At 59.1% G+C, this 17,154-nt stretch overlaps 1 protein-coding gene across 2 annotated transcripts in view; it reads right to left on the reverse strand.

The window, feature by feature from the left end:
• Positions 1 to 17,154, reverse strand: part of smg1 (SMG1, nonsense mediated mRNA decay associated PI3K related kinase) — an 84,340-nt gene that overhangs the window by 3,159 nt on the left and 64,027 nt on the right. For both annotated transcript variants that reach the window (XM_023957921.1, XM_023957922.1), the window contains exons 43-63: positions 16,989 to 17,127; positions 16,591 to 16,700; positions 16,182 to 16,400; positions 15,701 to 15,894; positions 15,020 to 15,192; positions 14,541 to 14,820; positions 13,508 to 13,780; positions 12,151 to 12,385; positions 11,879 to 12,078; positions 11,647 to 11,803; positions 11,296 to 11,485; positions 10,946 to 11,220; positions 10,669 to 10,878; positions 9,112 to 9,249; positions 8,703 to 8,855; positions 8,459 to 8,638; positions 7,650 to 7,877; positions 7,368 to 7,579; positions 7,197 to 7,297; positions 1,280 to 1,456; positions 1,088 to 1,194 (exon numbers count right to left, since the gene is read on the reverse strand). In XM_023957921.1, the coding sequence (XP_023813689.1) occupies positions 1,088 to 1,194; positions 1,280 to 1,456; positions 7,197 to 7,297; positions 7,368 to 7,579; positions 7,650 to 7,877; positions 8,459 to 8,638; positions 8,703 to 8,855; positions 9,112 to 9,249; positions 10,669 to 10,878; positions 10,946 to 11,220; positions 11,296 to 11,485; positions 11,647 to 11,803; positions 11,879 to 12,078; positions 12,151 to 12,385; positions 13,508 to 13,780; positions 14,541 to 14,820; positions 15,020 to 15,192; positions 15,701 to 15,894; positions 16,182 to 16,400; positions 16,591 to 16,700; positions 16,989 to 17,127 (3,951 nt within the window). The remainder of the gene's footprint in view (positions 1 to 1,087; positions 1,195 to 1,279; positions 1,457 to 7,196; positions 7,298 to 7,367; positions 7,580 to 7,649; positions 7,878 to 8,458; positions 8,639 to 8,702; positions 8,856 to 9,111; positions 9,250 to 10,668; positions 10,879 to 10,945; positions 11,221 to 11,295; positions 11,486 to 11,646; positions 11,804 to 11,878; positions 12,079 to 12,150; positions 12,386 to 13,507; positions 13,781 to 14,540; positions 14,821 to 15,019; positions 15,193 to 15,700; positions 15,895 to 16,181; positions 16,401 to 16,590; positions 16,701 to 16,988; positions 17,128 to 17,154) is intronic.

The raw sequence follows: 17,154 nt of genomic DNA on the forward strand, positions 1-17,154 counted from the left end.
CAGAGTCTCTGAACCAACACGGCTGCTCTCACCACCGTCTGCTACATCACACCTGAAACCTTCCTTCACCTGTTCCTGACGTCTCTCCACCTCTTTCTCACTCTCTGTTGCCCAAAGAACTTGAAGTCCTCCACCTTCTCCCCTGTAAGCTCACCGTTCTTCTGCAGTACCTTTTATTCCTTTCCAGATCAAACCTCCACCTCTCTAGATGTTCCTCCACCTGCTGTCACTGCAGATCACAATGTCGTCTGCAAACATCAAGGTTCTTGGTGCCGTCCCACCTCCAAGTCCTCCGTCACCCCTGCAGAACGTCTCACCACCGTCTTACAGCCCTCATCCTCAACATCTCCAACGTTCTTCTGTCAGTCCAGACCCTCAAACGGTTCCTCTCTGGATCCGTTATTATGAAAACGGGTCGGTGGTCTGCATCCAACCAGCTTCCTCTCCTCTTTCCCATCACTTCATTCTGACTCTTCCTCTTCAAAGAGGAACCAGAACTCTTCTGCCTCCTCTCCTGAACTCTTCCAGATCCTTCATCCTCTTCTTCCTCACTGATCTTTGCTTCTTCCTGCTCCACATCCTCCTCTGATCTCCAACATGTTCCTCCTTCATCACTTTTCCATCCTTCGTCATCCTAACATGCTGAGCGTCCTTTTATCTGCCTCACCTGCACAGACCCTCCTCTCCCTCCTCTGTGTCATATGACCTTCATCACCTCCTTCAGCTTGTTCTCCTCTCCTCCTCTAACCTTTTCCTCTGAAACTCCGGAGCTGCCCCATTCCAGAACCGTCCTCCAGTCTCCAGTATCAATAACTGTACTGATCATTTTCAACACAAAAATACTGAAATGTGAAGAATGAAACATTTTTCAGTAAAATGATGTCAAAGTCAAATCCAGACAGAATGTTCAGCTAAGCATTTAGAAAATGTTCAAACTCAGACAATCCTCTGGGAAAGGGCAGAAGGAGGTTCCCCTAAGAAACGCTGCTTCCATCAGTAACTACAGGAATCCTGAATGACATCAGCGATCTGCAAACGAAACCAGAACTAAACCCGGACTCCCCGATCCCAGCCCTCGCCGTCATACCTGCTCCGCTACACTCAGCCTCCTGTTGGGATCCACATCCCGGCCCTCCAGCTTGGCCTTGACCCTCTTCCACACGCCGACGGCGTACGAGTTCCTCTCCTGAACGGCTACAACACAGACACGGTCAGAGCCGGCTCAGAGGCGGGTCAGAGCCGGGACGCAGCCGGCGGCCCGTCAGGGCGAGCAACTCACCTCGTCCTGTTTTAGGGTCTCGCGCCGCCCTCTTGGGACTGGGGTTCAGACCCTTGGTGTTGGTGAGCAGAGTGCTGGGGGGGGTGTCCGTGGGAGTTTCCAGGTTGCGCGGCAGGGCTTTGCGTGCATTCTGGGACATGGAGTCCGGCTGGGTTTTGAGGCCGCTGCATCTGACGGCTGAAAACAGAGCAGTCAGACATGGGACCTGGCTGTAAGTGGGGGTGGGGGTGGACCTGGCTGTAGGTGGGGGTGGACCTGGCTGTAGGTGGGGGTGGACCTGCCTGTAGGTAGGGGTGGACCTGGCTGTAGGTGGGGGTGGACCTGGCTGTAGGTGGGCGTGGACCTGGCTGTAGGTGGGGATGGACCTGGCTGTAGGTGGGGGTGGACCTGGCTGTAGGTGGGGGTGGGCATGGACCTGGCTGTAGGTGGGGGTGGGCGTGGACCTGGCTGTAGGTGGGGGTGGACCTGGCTGTAGGTGGGGGTGGACCTGGCTGTAGGTGGGCGTGGACCTGGCTGTAGGTGGGCGTGGGGATGGACCTGGCTGTAGGTGGGGGTGGGCGTGGACCTGGCTGTAGGTGGGGGTGGGCGTGGACCTGGCTGTAGGTAGGGGTGTGGGTGGACCTGGCTGTAGGTGGGGGTGGACCTGCCTGTAGGTAGGGGTGGGGGTGGACCTGCCTGTAGGTGGGGGTGGACCTGCCTGTAGGTGGGGGTGGACCTGGCTGTAGTTGGGGGTGGAGCTGGCTGTAGGTGGGGGTGGAGCTGGCTGTAGGTGGGCGTGGAGCTGGCTGTAGGTGGGCGTGGACCTGGCTGTAGGTGGGGTTGGACCTGGCTGTAGGTGGGGGTGGGCGTGGACCTGGCTGTAGGTGGGGCTGGACCTGGCTGTAGGTGGGGGTGGACCTGGCTGTAGGTGGGGGTGGGCGTGGACCTGCCTGTAGGTGGGGATGTACCTGGCTGTAGGTGGGCGTGGACCTGGCTGTAGGTGGGCGTGGACCTGCCTGTAGGTGGGGGTGGACCTGGCTGTAGGTGGGCGTGGACCTGCCTGTAGGTGGGGGTGGGCATGGACCTGCCTGTAGGTGGGGGTGGACCTGGATGTAGGTGGGGTTGGACCTGGCTGTAGGTGGGGGTGGGCGTGGACCTGGCTGTAGGTGGGGGTGGGCATGGATCTGGCTGTAGGTGGGGGTGGGGATGGACCTGGCTGTAGGTGGGGGTGGACCTGCCTGTAGGTAGGGGTGTGGGTGGACCTGGCTGTAGGTGGGGGTGGACCTGGCTGTAGCTGGGGGTGGACCTGCCTGTAGGTAGGGGTGGGGGTGGACCTGGCTGTAGGTGGGGGTGGACCTGGCTGTAGGTGGGGGTGGAGCTGGCTGTAGGTGGGGGTGGAGCTGGCTGTAGGTGGGCGTGGAGCTGGCTGTAGGTGGGCGTGGACCTGGCTCTAGGTGGGGGTGGACCTGGCTGTAGGTGGGGGTGGGGATGGACCTGGCTGTAGGTGGGGGTGGGCGTGGACCTGGCTGTAGGTGGGGGTGGGGGTGGACCTGCCTGTAGGTGGGGGTGGACCTGCCTGTAGGTGGGGGTGGACCTGGCTGTAGTTGGGGGTGGAGCTGGCTGTAGGTGGGGGTGGAGCTGGCTGTAGGTGGGCGTGGAGCTGGCTGTAGGTGGGCGTGGACCTGGCTGTAGGTGGGGTTGGACCTGGCTGTAGGTGGGGGTGGGCGTGGACCTGGCTGTAGGTGGGGCTGGACCTGGCTGTAGGTGGGGGTGGACCTGGCTGTAGGTGGGGGTGGGCGTGGACCTGCCTGTAGGTGGGGATGGACCTGGCTGTAGGTGGGCGTGGACCTGGCTGTAGGTGGGCGTGGACCTGGCTGTAGGTGGGCGTGGACCTGCCTGTAGGTGGGCGTGGACCTGCCTGTAGGTGGGCGTGGACCTGGCTGTAGGTGGGCGTGGACCTGGCTGTAGGTGGGCGTGGACCTGGCTGTAGGTGGGGGTGGACCTGGCTGTAGGTGGGGGTGGGCGTGGACCTGGCTGTAGGTGGGGCTGGACCTGGCTGTAGGTGGGGCTGGACCTGGCTGTAGGTGGGGCTGGACCTGGCTGTAGGTGGGGGTGGACCTGGCTGTAGGTGGGGGTGGACCTGGCTGTAGGTGGGGGTGGGCGTGGACCTGCCTGTAGGTGCGGTTGGGCATGGACCTGGCTGTAGGTGGGGGTGGACCTGGCTGTAGGTGGGGGTGGACCTGGCTGTAGGTGGGGCTGGGCCTGGCTGTAGGTGGGGCTGGGCGTGGACCTGGCTGTAGGTGGGGCTGGACCTGGCTGTAGGTGGGGGTGGACCTGGCTGTAGGTGGGGGTGGGCGTGGACCTGCCTGTAGGTGGGGGTGGGCGTGGCCCTGGCTGTAGGTGGGGGTGGGCGTGGACCTGCCTGTAGGTGGGCGTGGACCTGGCTGTAGGTGGGGGTGGACCTGGCTGTAGGTGGGCGTGGACCTGGCTGTAGGTGGGCGTGGACCTGCCTGTAGGTGGGGGTGGACCTGGCTGTAGGTGGGCGTGGACCTTCCTGTAGGTGGGGGTGGGCATGGACCTGCCTGTAGGTGGGGGTGGACCTGGCTGTAGGTGGGGTTGGACCTGGCTGTAGGTGGGGGTGGGCGTGGACCTGGCTGTAGGTGGGGGTGGGCGTGGACCTGGCTGTAGGTGGGGGTGGGCGTGGACCTGGCTGTAGGTGGGGGTGGGCGTGGACCTGCCTGTAGGTGGGCGTGGACCTGGCTGTAGGTGGGCATGGACCTGCCTGTAGGTGGGGGTGGACCTGGCTGTAGGTGGGGTTGGACCTGGCTGTAGGTGGGGGTGGGCGTGGACCTGGCTGTAGGTGGGGCTGGACCTGGCTGTAGGTGGGGCTGGACCTGGCTGTAGGTGGGGCTGGACCTGGCTGTAGGTGGGGGTGGACCTGGCTGTAGGTGGGGGTGGGCGTGGACCTGCCTGTAGGTGCGGTTGGGCATGGACCTGGCTGTAGGTGGGGGTGGACCTGGCTGTAGGTGGGGGTGGACCTGCCTGTAGGTGGGGGTGGACCTGGCTGTAGTTGGGGGTGGAGCTGGCTGTAGGTGGGGGTGGAGCTGGCTGTAGGTGGGCGTGGAGCTGGCTGTAGGTGGGCGTGGACCTGGCTGTAGGTGGGGTTGGACCTGGCTGTAGGTGGGGGTGGGCGTGGACCTGGCTGTAGGTGGGGCTGGACCTGGCTGTAGGTGGGGGTGGACCTGGCTGTAGGTGGGGGTGGGCGTGGACCTGCCTGTAGGTGGGGATGTACCTGGCTGTAGGTGGGCGTGGACCTGGCTGTAGGTGGGCGTGGACCTGCCTGTAGGTGGGGGTGGACCTGGCTGTAGGTGGGCGTGGACCTGCCTGTAGGTGGGGGTGGGCATGGACCTGCCTGTAGGTGGGGGTGGACCTGGATGTAGGTGGGGTTGGACCTGGCTGTAGGTGGGGGTGGGCGTGGACCTGGCTGTAGGTGGGGGTGGGCATGGATCTGGCTGTAGGTGGGGGTGGGGATGGATCTGGCTGTAGGTGGGGGTGGGGATGGACCTGGCTGTAGGTGGGGGTGGACCTGCCTGTAGGTAGGGGTGTGGGTGGACCTGGCTGTAGGTGGGGGTGGACCTGGCTGTAGCTGGGGGTGGACCTGCCTGTAGGTAGGGGTGGGGGTGGACCTGGCTGTAGGTGGGGGTGGACCTGGCTGTAGGTGGGGGTGGAGCTGGCTGTAGGTGGGGGTGGAGCTGGCTGTAGGTGGGCGTGGAGCTGGCTGTAGGTGGGCGTGGACCTGGCTCTAGGTGGGGGTGGACCTGGCTGTAGGTGGGGGTGGGGATGGACCTGGCTGTAGGTGGGGGTGGGCGTGGACCTGGCTGTAGGTGGGGGTGGGCGTGGACCTGGCTGTAGGTGGGGATGGACCTGGCTGTAGGTGGGCGTGGACCTGGCTGTAGGTGGGCGTGGACCTGGCTGTAGGTGGGCGTGGACCTGCCTGTAGGTGGGCGTGGACCTGCCTGTAGGTGGGCGTGGACCTGGCTGTAGGTGGGCGTGGACCTGGCTGTAGGTGGGCGTGGACCTGGCTGTAGGTGGGGGTGGACCTGGCTGTAGGTGGGGTGGGCGTGGACCTGGCTGTAGGTGGGGCTGGACCTGGCTGTAGGTGGGGCTGGACCTGGCTGTAGGTGGGGCTGGACCTGGCTGTAGGTGGGGGTGGACCTGGCTGTAGGTGGGGGTGGACCTGGCTGTAGGTGGGGGTGGGCGTGGACCTGCCTGTAGGTGCGGTTGGGCATGGACCTGGCTGTAGGTGGGGGTGGACCTGGCTGTAGGTGGGGGTGGACCTGGCTGTAGGTGGGGCTGGGCCTGGCTGTAGGTGGGGCTGGGCGTGGACCTGGCTGTAGGTGGGGCTGGACCTGGCTGTAGGTGGGGGTGGACCTGGCTGTAGGTGGGGGTGGGCGTGGACCTGCCTGTAGGTGGGGGTGGGCGTGGACCTGGCTGTAGGTGGGGGTGGGCGTGGACCTGCCTGTAGGTGGGCGTGGACCTGGCTGTAGGTGGGGGTGGACCTGGCTGTAGGTGGGCGTGGACCTGCCTGTAGGTGGGGGTGGACCTGGCTGTAGGTGGGCGTGGACCTGCCTGTAGGTGGGGGTGGGCATGGACCTGCCTGTAGGTGGGGGTGGGCATGGACCTGCCTGTAGGTGGGGGTGGACCTGGCTGTAGGTGGGGTTGGACCTGGCTGTAGGTGGGGGTGGGCGTGGACCTGGCTGTAGGTGGGGGTGGGCGTGGACCTGGCTGTAGGTGGGGGTGGGCGTGGACCTGGCTGTAGGTGGGGGTGGGCGTGGACCTGCCTGTAGGTGGGCGTGGACCTGGCTGTAGGTGGGCATGGACCTGCCTGTAGGTGGGGGTGGACCTGGCTGTAGGTGGGGTTGGACCTGGCTGTAGGTGGGGGTGGGCGTGGACCTGGCTGTAGGTGGGGCTGGACCTGGCTGTAGGTGGGGCTGGACCTGGCTGTAGGTGGGGCTGGACCTGGCTGTAGGTGGGGGTGGACCTGGCTGTAGGTGGGGGTGGGCGTGGACCTGCCTGTAGGTGCGGTTGGGCGTGGACCTGGCTGTAGGTGGGGGTGGACCTGGCTGTAGGTGGGGCTGGGCCTGGCTGTAGGTGGGGCTGGGCGTGGACCTGGCTGTAGGTGGGGCTGGACCTGGCTGTAGGTGGGGGTGGACCTGGCTGTAGGTGGGGGTGGGCGTGGCCCTGCCTGTAGGTGGGGGTGGGCGTGGACCTGCCTGTAGGTGCGGTTGGGCATGGACCTGCCTGTAGGTGGGGGTGGGGATGGACCTGCCTGTAGGTGGGGGTGGGGATGGACCTGGCTGTAGGTGGGGGTGGACCTGGCTGTAGGTGGGGGTGGACCTGGCTGTAGGTGGGGGTGGGCGTGGACCTGCCTGTAGGTGCGGTTGGGCATGGACCTGGCTGTAGGTGGGGGTGGACCTGGCTGTAGGTGGGGGTGGACCTGGCTGTAGGTGGGGGTGGGCGTGGACCTGGCTGTAGGTGGGGCTGGACCTGGCTGTAGGTGGGGGTGGACCTGGCTGTAGGTGGGGGTGGGCGTGGACCTGCCTGTAGGTGCGGTTGGGCATGGACCTGCCTGTAGGTGGGGGTGGGGATGGACCTGGCTGTAGGTGGGGGTGGACCTGGCTGTAGGTGGGGGTGGACCTGGCTGTGGGTGGGGGTGGGCGTGGACCTGCCTGTAGGTGCGGTTGGGCATGGACCTGCCTGTAGGTGGGGGTGGGGATGGACCTGGCTGTAGGTGGGGGTGGGCGTGGACCTGGCTGTAGGTGGGGCTGGACCTGGCTGTAGGTGGGGGTGGGCGTGGACCTGCCTGTAGGTGGGGGTGGGCATGGACCTGGCTGTAGGTGGGGGTGGACCTGGCTGTAGGTGGGGGTGGGGGCTGTACCTGCAGCGAAGCTGGTCTGAACCGCAGAAACTGGACTAGAACACTCGTGGTCCCGCTCTGTCACCAGGGGGGAGGCGAAGCCCACCAGGCAGTTGTACACACTGTAGTAACACACACAGACGGGTCAGTTGTGCACGTGCACATGCACGGCTGCAGCTGCCTGAACAGGACCTCTGGCTCTGCGAGTGCAGCTCCTTCAGCGTGGCGGGAACCTCCTCCAGCAGGCCCAGCTGCTCCTGGCCCCGGCGCTGCCCGCTGGCCTGGACCACCGTGAACAGAACCAGCTGGACGTTGTCCTGCCAGGCTTTGTACTCCAGCAGGAAGTGTCGCACACTGCCCTCATAGACCACGTCCTCCCCATCTGCCAGCGCCGCCTCCTCGTCCTGAAAAGCACGGGGACACGTCAAGCAGCTGAAGCTTGGCGTGGTCATGAAGAGCGGCGGCCGCTCGCACCTTGGCCATAGCGCGCAGCAGGTGCTTGACGTCCGCCAGCTGGCGGTTGTGGTTGGACAGGATGGTTTTGATGGCGTCCACCAGCAGGTGCAGCGTCTCGGCACACGATTCCAGCTGCTGCTCCCGCTCCTCCTGAGTCTTGGCCTCCTGACTCGACTCCTCCTTCAGCTGCCTCTGGGCAAAGCTCAGCCAATCAGGGCTGCCGATGGGCGGGTCTGCCACCGGACCCTGCACGGGAACACCAAGCCTTGAGACCGCTGAGAGGGTTCAGAGACCATCTTCCGGCGTGCCCTTCAGCACACGTTCAAACCTCCAGACCGTTTGGACTTTAGCTTGTCTCCTGGAGCTAAAGTCTGTTCCCTCTGAATTCTGGGTAAAATACACCTGAAGAGCAGCTTCATTTGTATTTGTTTAGGATGGTTGAGAAACAAACTAATAAATATCCATAAATCATATGCAGAGGCTCAATGTTTCCTGAAGCCTTTAACCAGAAACAGAGGAGGTTCATCCCAACAATAGAGTTCCAGAGTTTCTATTGTAGCTTCTGATGGAAACATTCAACGGTTTGCAGTGAATGGAGGCCGAAGATGATGACATCACGGGGCGTGTCCGGCCTGCTGTTTATTTCATTTAAAGGCCATGTTTCTCATATTTACATTTATCTAAAAAATCAAGAGAGCCTTTAAAAAGTTCTGGTGGCAGCTTTAGCTTTTTCTCTTCAAACAGCCATCGAGATGTCAGACACTAAGCCCCGCCCCTACAGGAAGTCCCAACAATAAGGAGGAAGACGGCGTCCGGCCGCAGCTCACCAGTCTGTGCAGCAGCCGCAGCTCCAGCGCAGACACGGAGCTGCTGAACTGCGCGGCGTACGAGCACGTCTGCTGGCAGCGCTTCAGCAGCTCGAACAGAGCGGCGTCCATGCTCAGCGCCTCCGGGGAGCGCGTCCGCAGGCCCTCGAAGTTCAGGACGGTGGAACACAGGAAGGACACCTGGAAGAGACGCGGTTCATCACACGCTCACCTGCAGCCTCTCAGTGGGGGAGGGGGGCATTACCTGGCCGCTGCGCTGGTTGTCCCGGGCCACCAGGCTCCGCCTCTCTCTGATGGTCATCTCAAAGTCCTGCAGCACAGGCGTGAGGGCGGGGTTAGCCCCCCCGGCCCACTTAAGGCGCTGCTCGATGCTGGCCTCCAGAGCCACCAGCTTCTCCTGCAGGGGGGGTCAAGCAGACCAAACCTCCGTGTAAGACCCATCAGAATCCCATCAACGTCTTCTGATGATGCTGAGGATCTGGATCGGACCAGAACCTCCAGAACAGTGTTTCACAGAACTGAAGGGAAAGCTCCAGGTTCGTGCAGAAGGCCTTAAAGCGGACCAACACCAGCCGGAGTCCGGATCACACCAGGCAGGACCAGAACCGAGTGGAGCATCACAAGGGGGGTCAGCCCGCTGTGTGTGTGCTGACCTGAACCGCAGCGATGGCGCCTTCATCCTGACTCAGCTTGTAGAGCTTCTTCTTCATGTTGCTGAGGATGACAGAGCGAGGGGCCACGCCGACCCCCAGAGGCTGGCTGCTGGGCCCCAGAACGTCCTCATGCTGCCACTGCACACAAACATCCACAAACGTGTCAGGCCGAAGACATCAGGAGGTTTACAGATCCCCGAGACGGACGTGAAAAACTAAACAAGCAGACGGCGGTCCCACGAGAGACTGCTCAGCATCCCCCCCCCCAGTCCTGATCCGGCCTGCTGCCCGGGACGGGCTCAGCTCCAGAGACAGACCACAGAAGAATTTCTACGCCCTTCTGCCCTCATCTGGTGGATGATGGAACTACGGCTCACTGCCACCTACAGTGGGAGGGTCTTCCTCTGAGCTGAAAACCAGATGGTCTAGACCAGGGGGGGTCAAACTCCAGGCCTGGAGGGATCAGGATCAGGATCAGGTGTGTTTAGCCAATAAGGAGCTTCAGCTGCAGGTTGGTTGGAAAACCGGCCCTCCAGTCCTGGATTCTGACAGCCCTGGTGTAGACAGCGTGAGAATCGACGGGGACCAGAACTGCTGTGAAGCGGTCCTGGGACCAGAACTTTGCATGAAAGGCTTATGGCAGATGAACACTTCCATAACAGAATCAAGAAACATTGCAGTTCCATCGGTGGGCGTGGCCATCATGCTTTAATAACCAGGTTCCAGCCTGTTCCTCTCTGGAAGCGGCCGGTTTGAGGGGCACCAGGCAGGTGTGAAAGCCCGCCTGTAGGTCCAACAATGAACCCGGTCTGTGCTTGGCCTCGGCCTGAAGGGGCGGAGACATCTTTCACACACGGCGCTCTCAGAAGCAGACCCCAGACTGAAGCGGACCACAGTGTCCAGAAACCCCGTGCAGTCCCAAAGCTCTCTGATCCTCCAATCAGAGTAAACCTGCAGCTCCTCCTTCAACGTTTCCGTCATTCCTGCTCGGTCAGATTTATGGATTGAGGTTTTTTCTTCACCTGAAAAGAGACCCCCACAGACCAGGCTTCTTTGTCCCACAGGTGAGTCCAGGTGACCTTTCACACTTGGCCGACACAGCGGTGTGTTTGTGCTGTTGAACATCACCATCATCAGCTGGGTGGAGGAGCGGAGAATGACTGACAGGTCAGAGGTCAGGGAACCCGGGTCCTGCATGTTTCTGATGGGGGAGGAGTCAGCCAAACTAAAGCGTATCAGCCAGGAGGGCGGTCTTGCCCGCAGTACCCATAATCCACCATCAATCCATCAAGCAACACGGCTTCGTGGAAACAAGCTTGTACTAAAACATTTTGACAGATTCCTGAGCGCCACGTCAGACAGAAATCTGGTTCCAGGTTGATCAGAACCACCAGAATCCTCCGTGAGTCCTGCTGGTTCTAGAAAACTGAAAGGATTTAAGATGCGCCTTCTGGTACGACTACAGCTCAGCATGGAACCGATCCATTGGGGAAGCGGTTACCATGGTAACACTCCCTCTGTCCTCAAACGTGTGAAAGTGGCGTCGGCTCTGCGAACCTCAAACATGGCGAGGTGCAGCTGGCTCCTGTGCAGGCTGGCCTTGGCGGCCTCTAGGTTGGTGTCCAGCCTCCTGAGAAGGTCCGCTTTCTTCAGGGCCGTGTCGTAGGAGGAGGCCAGCACTGTGGCCCTGTTGAGCAGCAGCTGGGACACCCGGCCGGAGGCCAGACTCTGCTCCACAGCCTTTTTACACAGCTCGTCGAGAGACACCTTCAGGAGACAGGAGGGTCAGCGTCAGAGCTCTGAACCAAACACTGAGGAATCAAACCGCCGTCACCTTGCACTCTGCTCCAAAGTCTTTGGCCTCCACCTGAGCCACCACATCCAGACCCAGAGCAGAGAGGGCGCCGCAGAGGGCCAGACCCAGAGCCTGGCTGGGCAGACCCAGGAGCATCCGCCCCACAAACTCTGCTGTGAAGGCCTTGATGGGACGGGTCATCTGCTCCTCGCTCATCACTGCGGCGCCCGGACCGCTGGGCCGACGGAACAGAGGCTTTCCAAGAGAAACAGGCCCGTTGGTAGACAGCACGTCCTCGGCGTGGAGACACGCTCCTGCAGGGAAAAGGTCAGACGGGTCAGACAGCCACAAAGACCTGAAGGTGAAGGGAAGCAAGCGCCGCTCCTCACCAGACAGACTCTGGGCAAAGGAGGAGCACAGCCTGAAGAAGTCTCTGACGGTCTGCAGCCTCTTGATGAAGAACACATCCAGCATGAGCTGACGGGGGCCCCCGCCCTCAACCAAGGTCTGCTGCAGGGCCCTGGCCTCCCGCAGAACGTCCACCTTCCTCCAGGACGGCGGCACCTCCAGGGAGCTCAGCTGCAGGAGGAGAGGGGGGACAAGCAGAGGTCACGGGGTCACGATGGAACATGTTCCAGACCAAAGAAACAAGACAACAATACAGATGATGCAGCAGCGGTCCCCCCCCCCCGGGACGTCCAGGTGTCACAACGTACAGAGGACCTGAAACCAAAGCCCACCTTCTCTAGCAGCTGTCCAAACGCCGTTTCCAGCTGTGTGAACATGCCGTCAAAGGCCACCAGCAGCATCTGGCCTGCAGTCATCTTAGGAGCGTCCTGGCCCGGTCCGTCCATGGTCCGAGGCTGGATCAGCTCCGAGTACTGAGCCCGCAGCATCCTGAGCAGAACCACCAGCTTCAGACCCGCACACGGATTTCAGCTACCGTAGCCACAACTCTAGAAAGCTCTGAACCTGATGATGTGGACGCTGTCACAGTCCAGGTCCGAAGCGGCCTGCAGGCTGTCGCTCAGGCCCTGCAGGCCCAGCCCGTCTGAGATCTGCTCCACCAGCGTGTCCAGCTCCAGCAGCATGCTCTCCAGGGTGGGCTCTCCTTTGATCATGCAGTGCAGAGCCTCCGGGAAGATGATCTGACGGAAATTGGTGTTCAGCTCCTGCAAGAAAGAAAAGACCTGAAGCGGTGCACGGAAAACCAGGAAACACTGCAGCTCCGTGTCTGCAGTCACCTGCATGCAGGTGTACACGGCGCTGGCCAGGTAGACCGTCTGGGTGGTGGCTGAGGGTGCGGGCAGCTCCAGGTCATGAGGCAGCAGCAGGCAGCGCTGCAGCAGCATAGCCAGACTGCTGACATTTCCCAGCATGCTGCACAGCTCTTCTAGAAACCAGGCGCCGTCCCGGGACGTCAGGTCCACCAGCTGGTCTCCGGCGCTGGCTGCAGCGGCCTCCATCACCAGGTTACGCCTGCAGGAGGACGTTAGAAAGTGCAGTTTCTTACACAGGTTCAGATCTGCTGATGCCACAGACTGGAAAACCTCGGCTCAATACAAAAAAATGTAGTTAAGTCTGAATGTTTGACTCCCGTTATGCATCAGTCAGATGGAGCTGATACTTTTCCATCCGACTAACATTTGGAGGAAGCTGAGAGGAAAATTCAACATCCAACCAGCATTTTTCTGGCTTCAAAACCTGCTGCAGTTTTGGAGGAGGCCGGAATAACCCTAACCCTAAAATCACAGATCAGATGGTCCCCAATTTACAACTTAAGGCCTAAACAGAGCGCGGCTGTTTCAACAATCAAGTAAAAATGGAAAACAATAGGAGAGCATTAGTCATGTGAGAAGGTTTGCCGACTACAGCTTTAGGATCTCCATCTTCTGATCAGCTGTGGTTCATATCTCCAATAAAAATCTAAAATATCAATGTAACCATTCATTAGTTTGGGTCATTTCAGAGAGATAATGAATTCCTTTTTTTTAAATCACTTTTTCCTGGAGCTTGCACTTTGTAGACGCTCCCTTAGGAATCGTCTGTCAACACGTAGAGCCGTACTCGTTAGAAAAGAAACTGATTTTTCGTTTTTTAAATGTCTTTGTAGGTCTTGTTTGCGTGAAGACAAACCAGCAGACACTTGCTATCGTTTTGAAAGGTTTATTAAGAATTCTTGATCTCAGAAGTCTGAATGTGGGAAAGTCTGGCTGTTTTTGTGCTGCTCAAACTAGAGTCACATTCCACCTTACGCAGACTTCTAGTGCAGTATTTATCTGGAATAGTAAGCTTGAAACATAATGAGAATGAAATAAATATGTAATTCGACTCGATTCTGATCGAGTCTGAAACCACCTGATCCAGCCGGATTTCCGGTCAGGTGATGGTACAGGCAGGCTTTAAGTCTTTTTGAAATATTCATCGCATGGTCTGGAGAGTTTTAGGTTGTGCGCCTTGCTCATGGGCACAGAAACAAACATTTACACCTGAAAAAGGCTGAGATCCCGGTGTAGGAAGTGGGGATTGGTGGACAGACAAAAAGCAAGCAGCATTACGGCATAAGAGGAGGCTCCTCCCCCAAAGCTGCAGCTGTCTGACCTGGAGAGGGCGCACAGAGCCGAGGTGATGATGACGGCGAGGCTCAACGAGCCCGCCTCCCCGTTCTCGTGCAGGAAGCCCGTGATGCAGTGTTCGATCTCCTTCAGCTGCTCCTCGCAGGCCGCCACGCTGGCGCCCTCCGCCTTCAGCCGCTCGGCTTGGTGCAGCACGCGCTCGTTGGTCTCTGCCACCTGGTGCGTCAGGGTCAGCTCCACGCCGGACAGGAGCTGGCAGGTGGCGACGGGAGGCTGGGGGGCAAACAGGGCTTCATACCTGTCAGACCGGGGAGGACATGGGAGTAAACAGAGGTGAGTTTATGAAGCCGTTCTCTGATCTGCTGATGCTTCAACACCAGAACAACGCGCCATCTAACATTCTGCGACTCCAAAGCCACGTTCACACGCTGGATGGAGCGGCCGCTTCCACGAAAAGCCGGTGTGAGCGCGCTTTCAGCGTTCTAAACACTGTTTTGGGCTCTACGTACAAAACCTGCAGCCACTTAAATCCGGTCTAAATGACCAATCAGGGAGGGGGATTTGGTGAGAATGCATTGGCGGCTTCCCTTTTAATTCATGGCAGTACCAACTGTTTGAAAATTGATCATGGGGATGAAATTGAAGACGACGCCAGTGAAAATGGTGTTCTTGGTGTTTTTAGCATGTTATTGGAGCATTTTTCTCATGATGGAGGACTTTTATATTGAACGTTCAGATTAAATCTGCGTTTCTGGGTGGGAGCTATGAACCAGAAACATTTCCTTTTGATGCCAGAATTGTGAGATTTGCACCGCTTCAACATTTTTCATCAAGCCAGTGCCAATGTGCAGTGCTAGTGAACGGTAGAAAAAGAAAAGGAAGAACAATCCCCTCCCTGCTCGTCCACCGTGAACACCATTTTCAATGGCGCCTCCTCCCACCATGGGCTAAACGCACGCCAAATGCCTGGTGGGAACACAGCTGTAGACTGGGTGACCTAAAGCCCCATTTCTCAGCGACAGTCAGCAGGTCGATGTCAGACCAAGCATCCTGCTCACCGCCTGTAGATGATCTGGCAGAGCTCCACGGTCATGTCTCTCAGCAGCTCCTCCAGCCAGCCCTTCCACTGGTGCACTCTGTGGCACAGCAGGGTGCTGCGGGGGTACAGCAGCGCCACCGTGGCGTAGCTGTGCAGCTGCTCCAGGCAGCCTCGCAGCGACGCTCGCCGCTGCTGGAGCAGGGCGCTCAGCTCCGCCTCCAGGTTCTCACACTGGCTGATGAGGTGCGCCTGGCCGGCGTTCTGCAGAAAAGCGGTGGCAGGAACGTAACTGGGAGGACCTGCAGGAGGAAGCAGACGGCTGATCAAACCACCGGCCTTTTCCCTTCACAGCCCGTCCTGAAAAGGTTCTCCTTCCCTCTAGACAGAATCCGTCAGCAAAGCCACGTTTCACAGAGAAATCAAATGAAAAGGTTGTCACATCAAGTGTGGATGTCGTGTGTTCATCCAGAAAAACAATGAAGATCCTTAAGGAGTTACCCAGATCTATGGGACCACTGATGTCCTGCACCAGACTGGCGAGCTGAGCCGCCTCCAGGCTGGAGAACGCAGCCTGATACTGGGAGATCCACTGGTCCAGGTCAGCCAGCTTCCCCCGGATGGCCTCCTGCACAGTCCGCTGCTGAGACTGCAGCTGCTTATGGTCCGAGTACCTGGAAGAGAACAGCGGGTCAGGAGCGCCGTCACAGCGGTCCGCGGGGCTCATGTTAGGCAGACGTTTTGACCCCGCGTCAGACGCCAATACTGCCATCGTTGGCGCCATGCCGACCAGGCTGCACAATGCAAGGAAATCCTGCGCTGTTCGTGATGATTATATTACGATGCCCATATGACTTGTGATGCTTGAACAAATGGAACAAACGTGAACTAATGAATCATTTGCACGTCACTGTAACCGTTTTATTTAGATAAAACGGTCTCACAGGCCTGGAAAGGGAAAAGTAAGGGAACGTAACAGCCGCTCAGCCAGAGGGCGGGTCAATGGGCGGTGGCGAGGGTGGGGGAGGGCAGCGCCTGCATGCCATACTTAATGGTTTACCATTTTTATTGGCTTCTTTGCCGTGCGGCCATGAGACGCTGCAGTAACGACACGCCTGACATCTACTGTCGGTTAACCAGGCCTATAAGAAGCACTGAGCAGGTGTGGGGGGGCAGTCAGACCTTTGATCCAGGGTCAGGATGAGGTGGTCCGGGTGGTTCTCTGCCCCTTCCAGGAACTCCATCTCCTCCTGTAATTTAGCTTGCAGTTTCTCCCCTTGACAGAGCATGTCCTGCAGGCCCAGGTACTCCTCCACAGCCTCCTCCATTTGAGGGAGCACAGCCAGCATTTCATCCCGGTTCTTGAACCAGTTCACCTGCAGACAGGAACAGCTGACGTCAGCAACACTCATCATCAGATGTGCTGGGAAATGTCCACCGCCGATACTAAAGCATCAGTGATCAGAAAGGTCTGCAGGAGCGTGAAAGATACTTTACATAGATTTAGATGAACAGAAAGAAGAATGAGTCCCTCTCCCATCAGCCTGGGTCAATCTCTCCTAAAGCAGGGGGTGTCGGCCTGTTGTGCTTTAGGAGTGATGACCCATGACCTCGGCCTGTTCCCTTCAAAATAAAAGAGCTGGTGTGACATGGAAGAGCTCACCTTGATCTCAGCCACCCTGGAGGAGAATAGGGAGCGGGTGATGTCTCTCTCCATCTCCCTTTTGCTTTTCTTGTTGTCGGCCTGCTGCCCCCCACCTCCATACACTGCTCCGGCAAAGCCCACCTCCCCCCCAGCGGTCCAATCCACCAGAGGGTCGTAGACAAAGGCCTCCAGCAGCGTCAGGAGGGTTTCTCTGCCCCGCCGCATGATCTGCACCACCTAACAGCAAACGCTAAACTTAACGGTTTTTAGGAAACTGTTGATTCTTTGCAAGACTTCAGATGAATGAAAGTTTCTGAGCCCATGAAGGAGAGCTGAGGGATGGGAATCCTTCATTCAGACGAACTAACAGAATCTGCAGTGGTCCCAGCGTCTTCAAACACAAATCAACCAGCAGTAGGCGGGTTACCTGCTCACAGGACAGCCTAAAGATGCCCTCCACTCCCGTGACCCCCAGAGCAGTCTCAATGTTGTGGGTCATCCTGAACGGAACCTTCTCCGGCACCCGCAGACTTTTCCCTGGTGACACGTGACAATATGTGCAGCTTTCAGAAGTCCACTTAGTGTACAGTTAGAGTTGAGCTGGTATTAAGTATCACGCAGCCATCGTCTGTTAGGCAGTCGTCGTCTCTCACGCAGCCGTCGTCTTCCACTCAGCCGTCGTCTTCCACTCAGCCGTCGTCTTCCACTCAGCCGTCGTCTTCCACTCAGTCGTCGTCTTTCATGCAGTCGTCGTCTTTCATGCAGTCATCGTCTTTACGCAGTCATCTGCCAGTCATGACACAGATGATCTCTCGTTTAACAGACCTTTCTCAAAGCACACGTTGTAGTCGATGTGCACCACCTCCCCCGTGGTCATGTCAATCAAAACATTGTCGAGGTGGCGATCCCCGAGGCCGATGATGTATCCCACCATAGACATGACAGCAGTGGATCTGGCGTAGGACTGACAAAAACAAACAAAATAGGACTT

This window comes from Oryzias latipes, chromosome 8 (genome assembly GCF_002234675.1).
Source record: "Oryzias latipes chromosome 8, ASM223467v1".
Lineage (NCBI taxonomy): Eukaryota > Metazoa > Chordata > Actinopteri > Beloniformes > Adrianichthyidae > Oryzias > Oryzias latipes.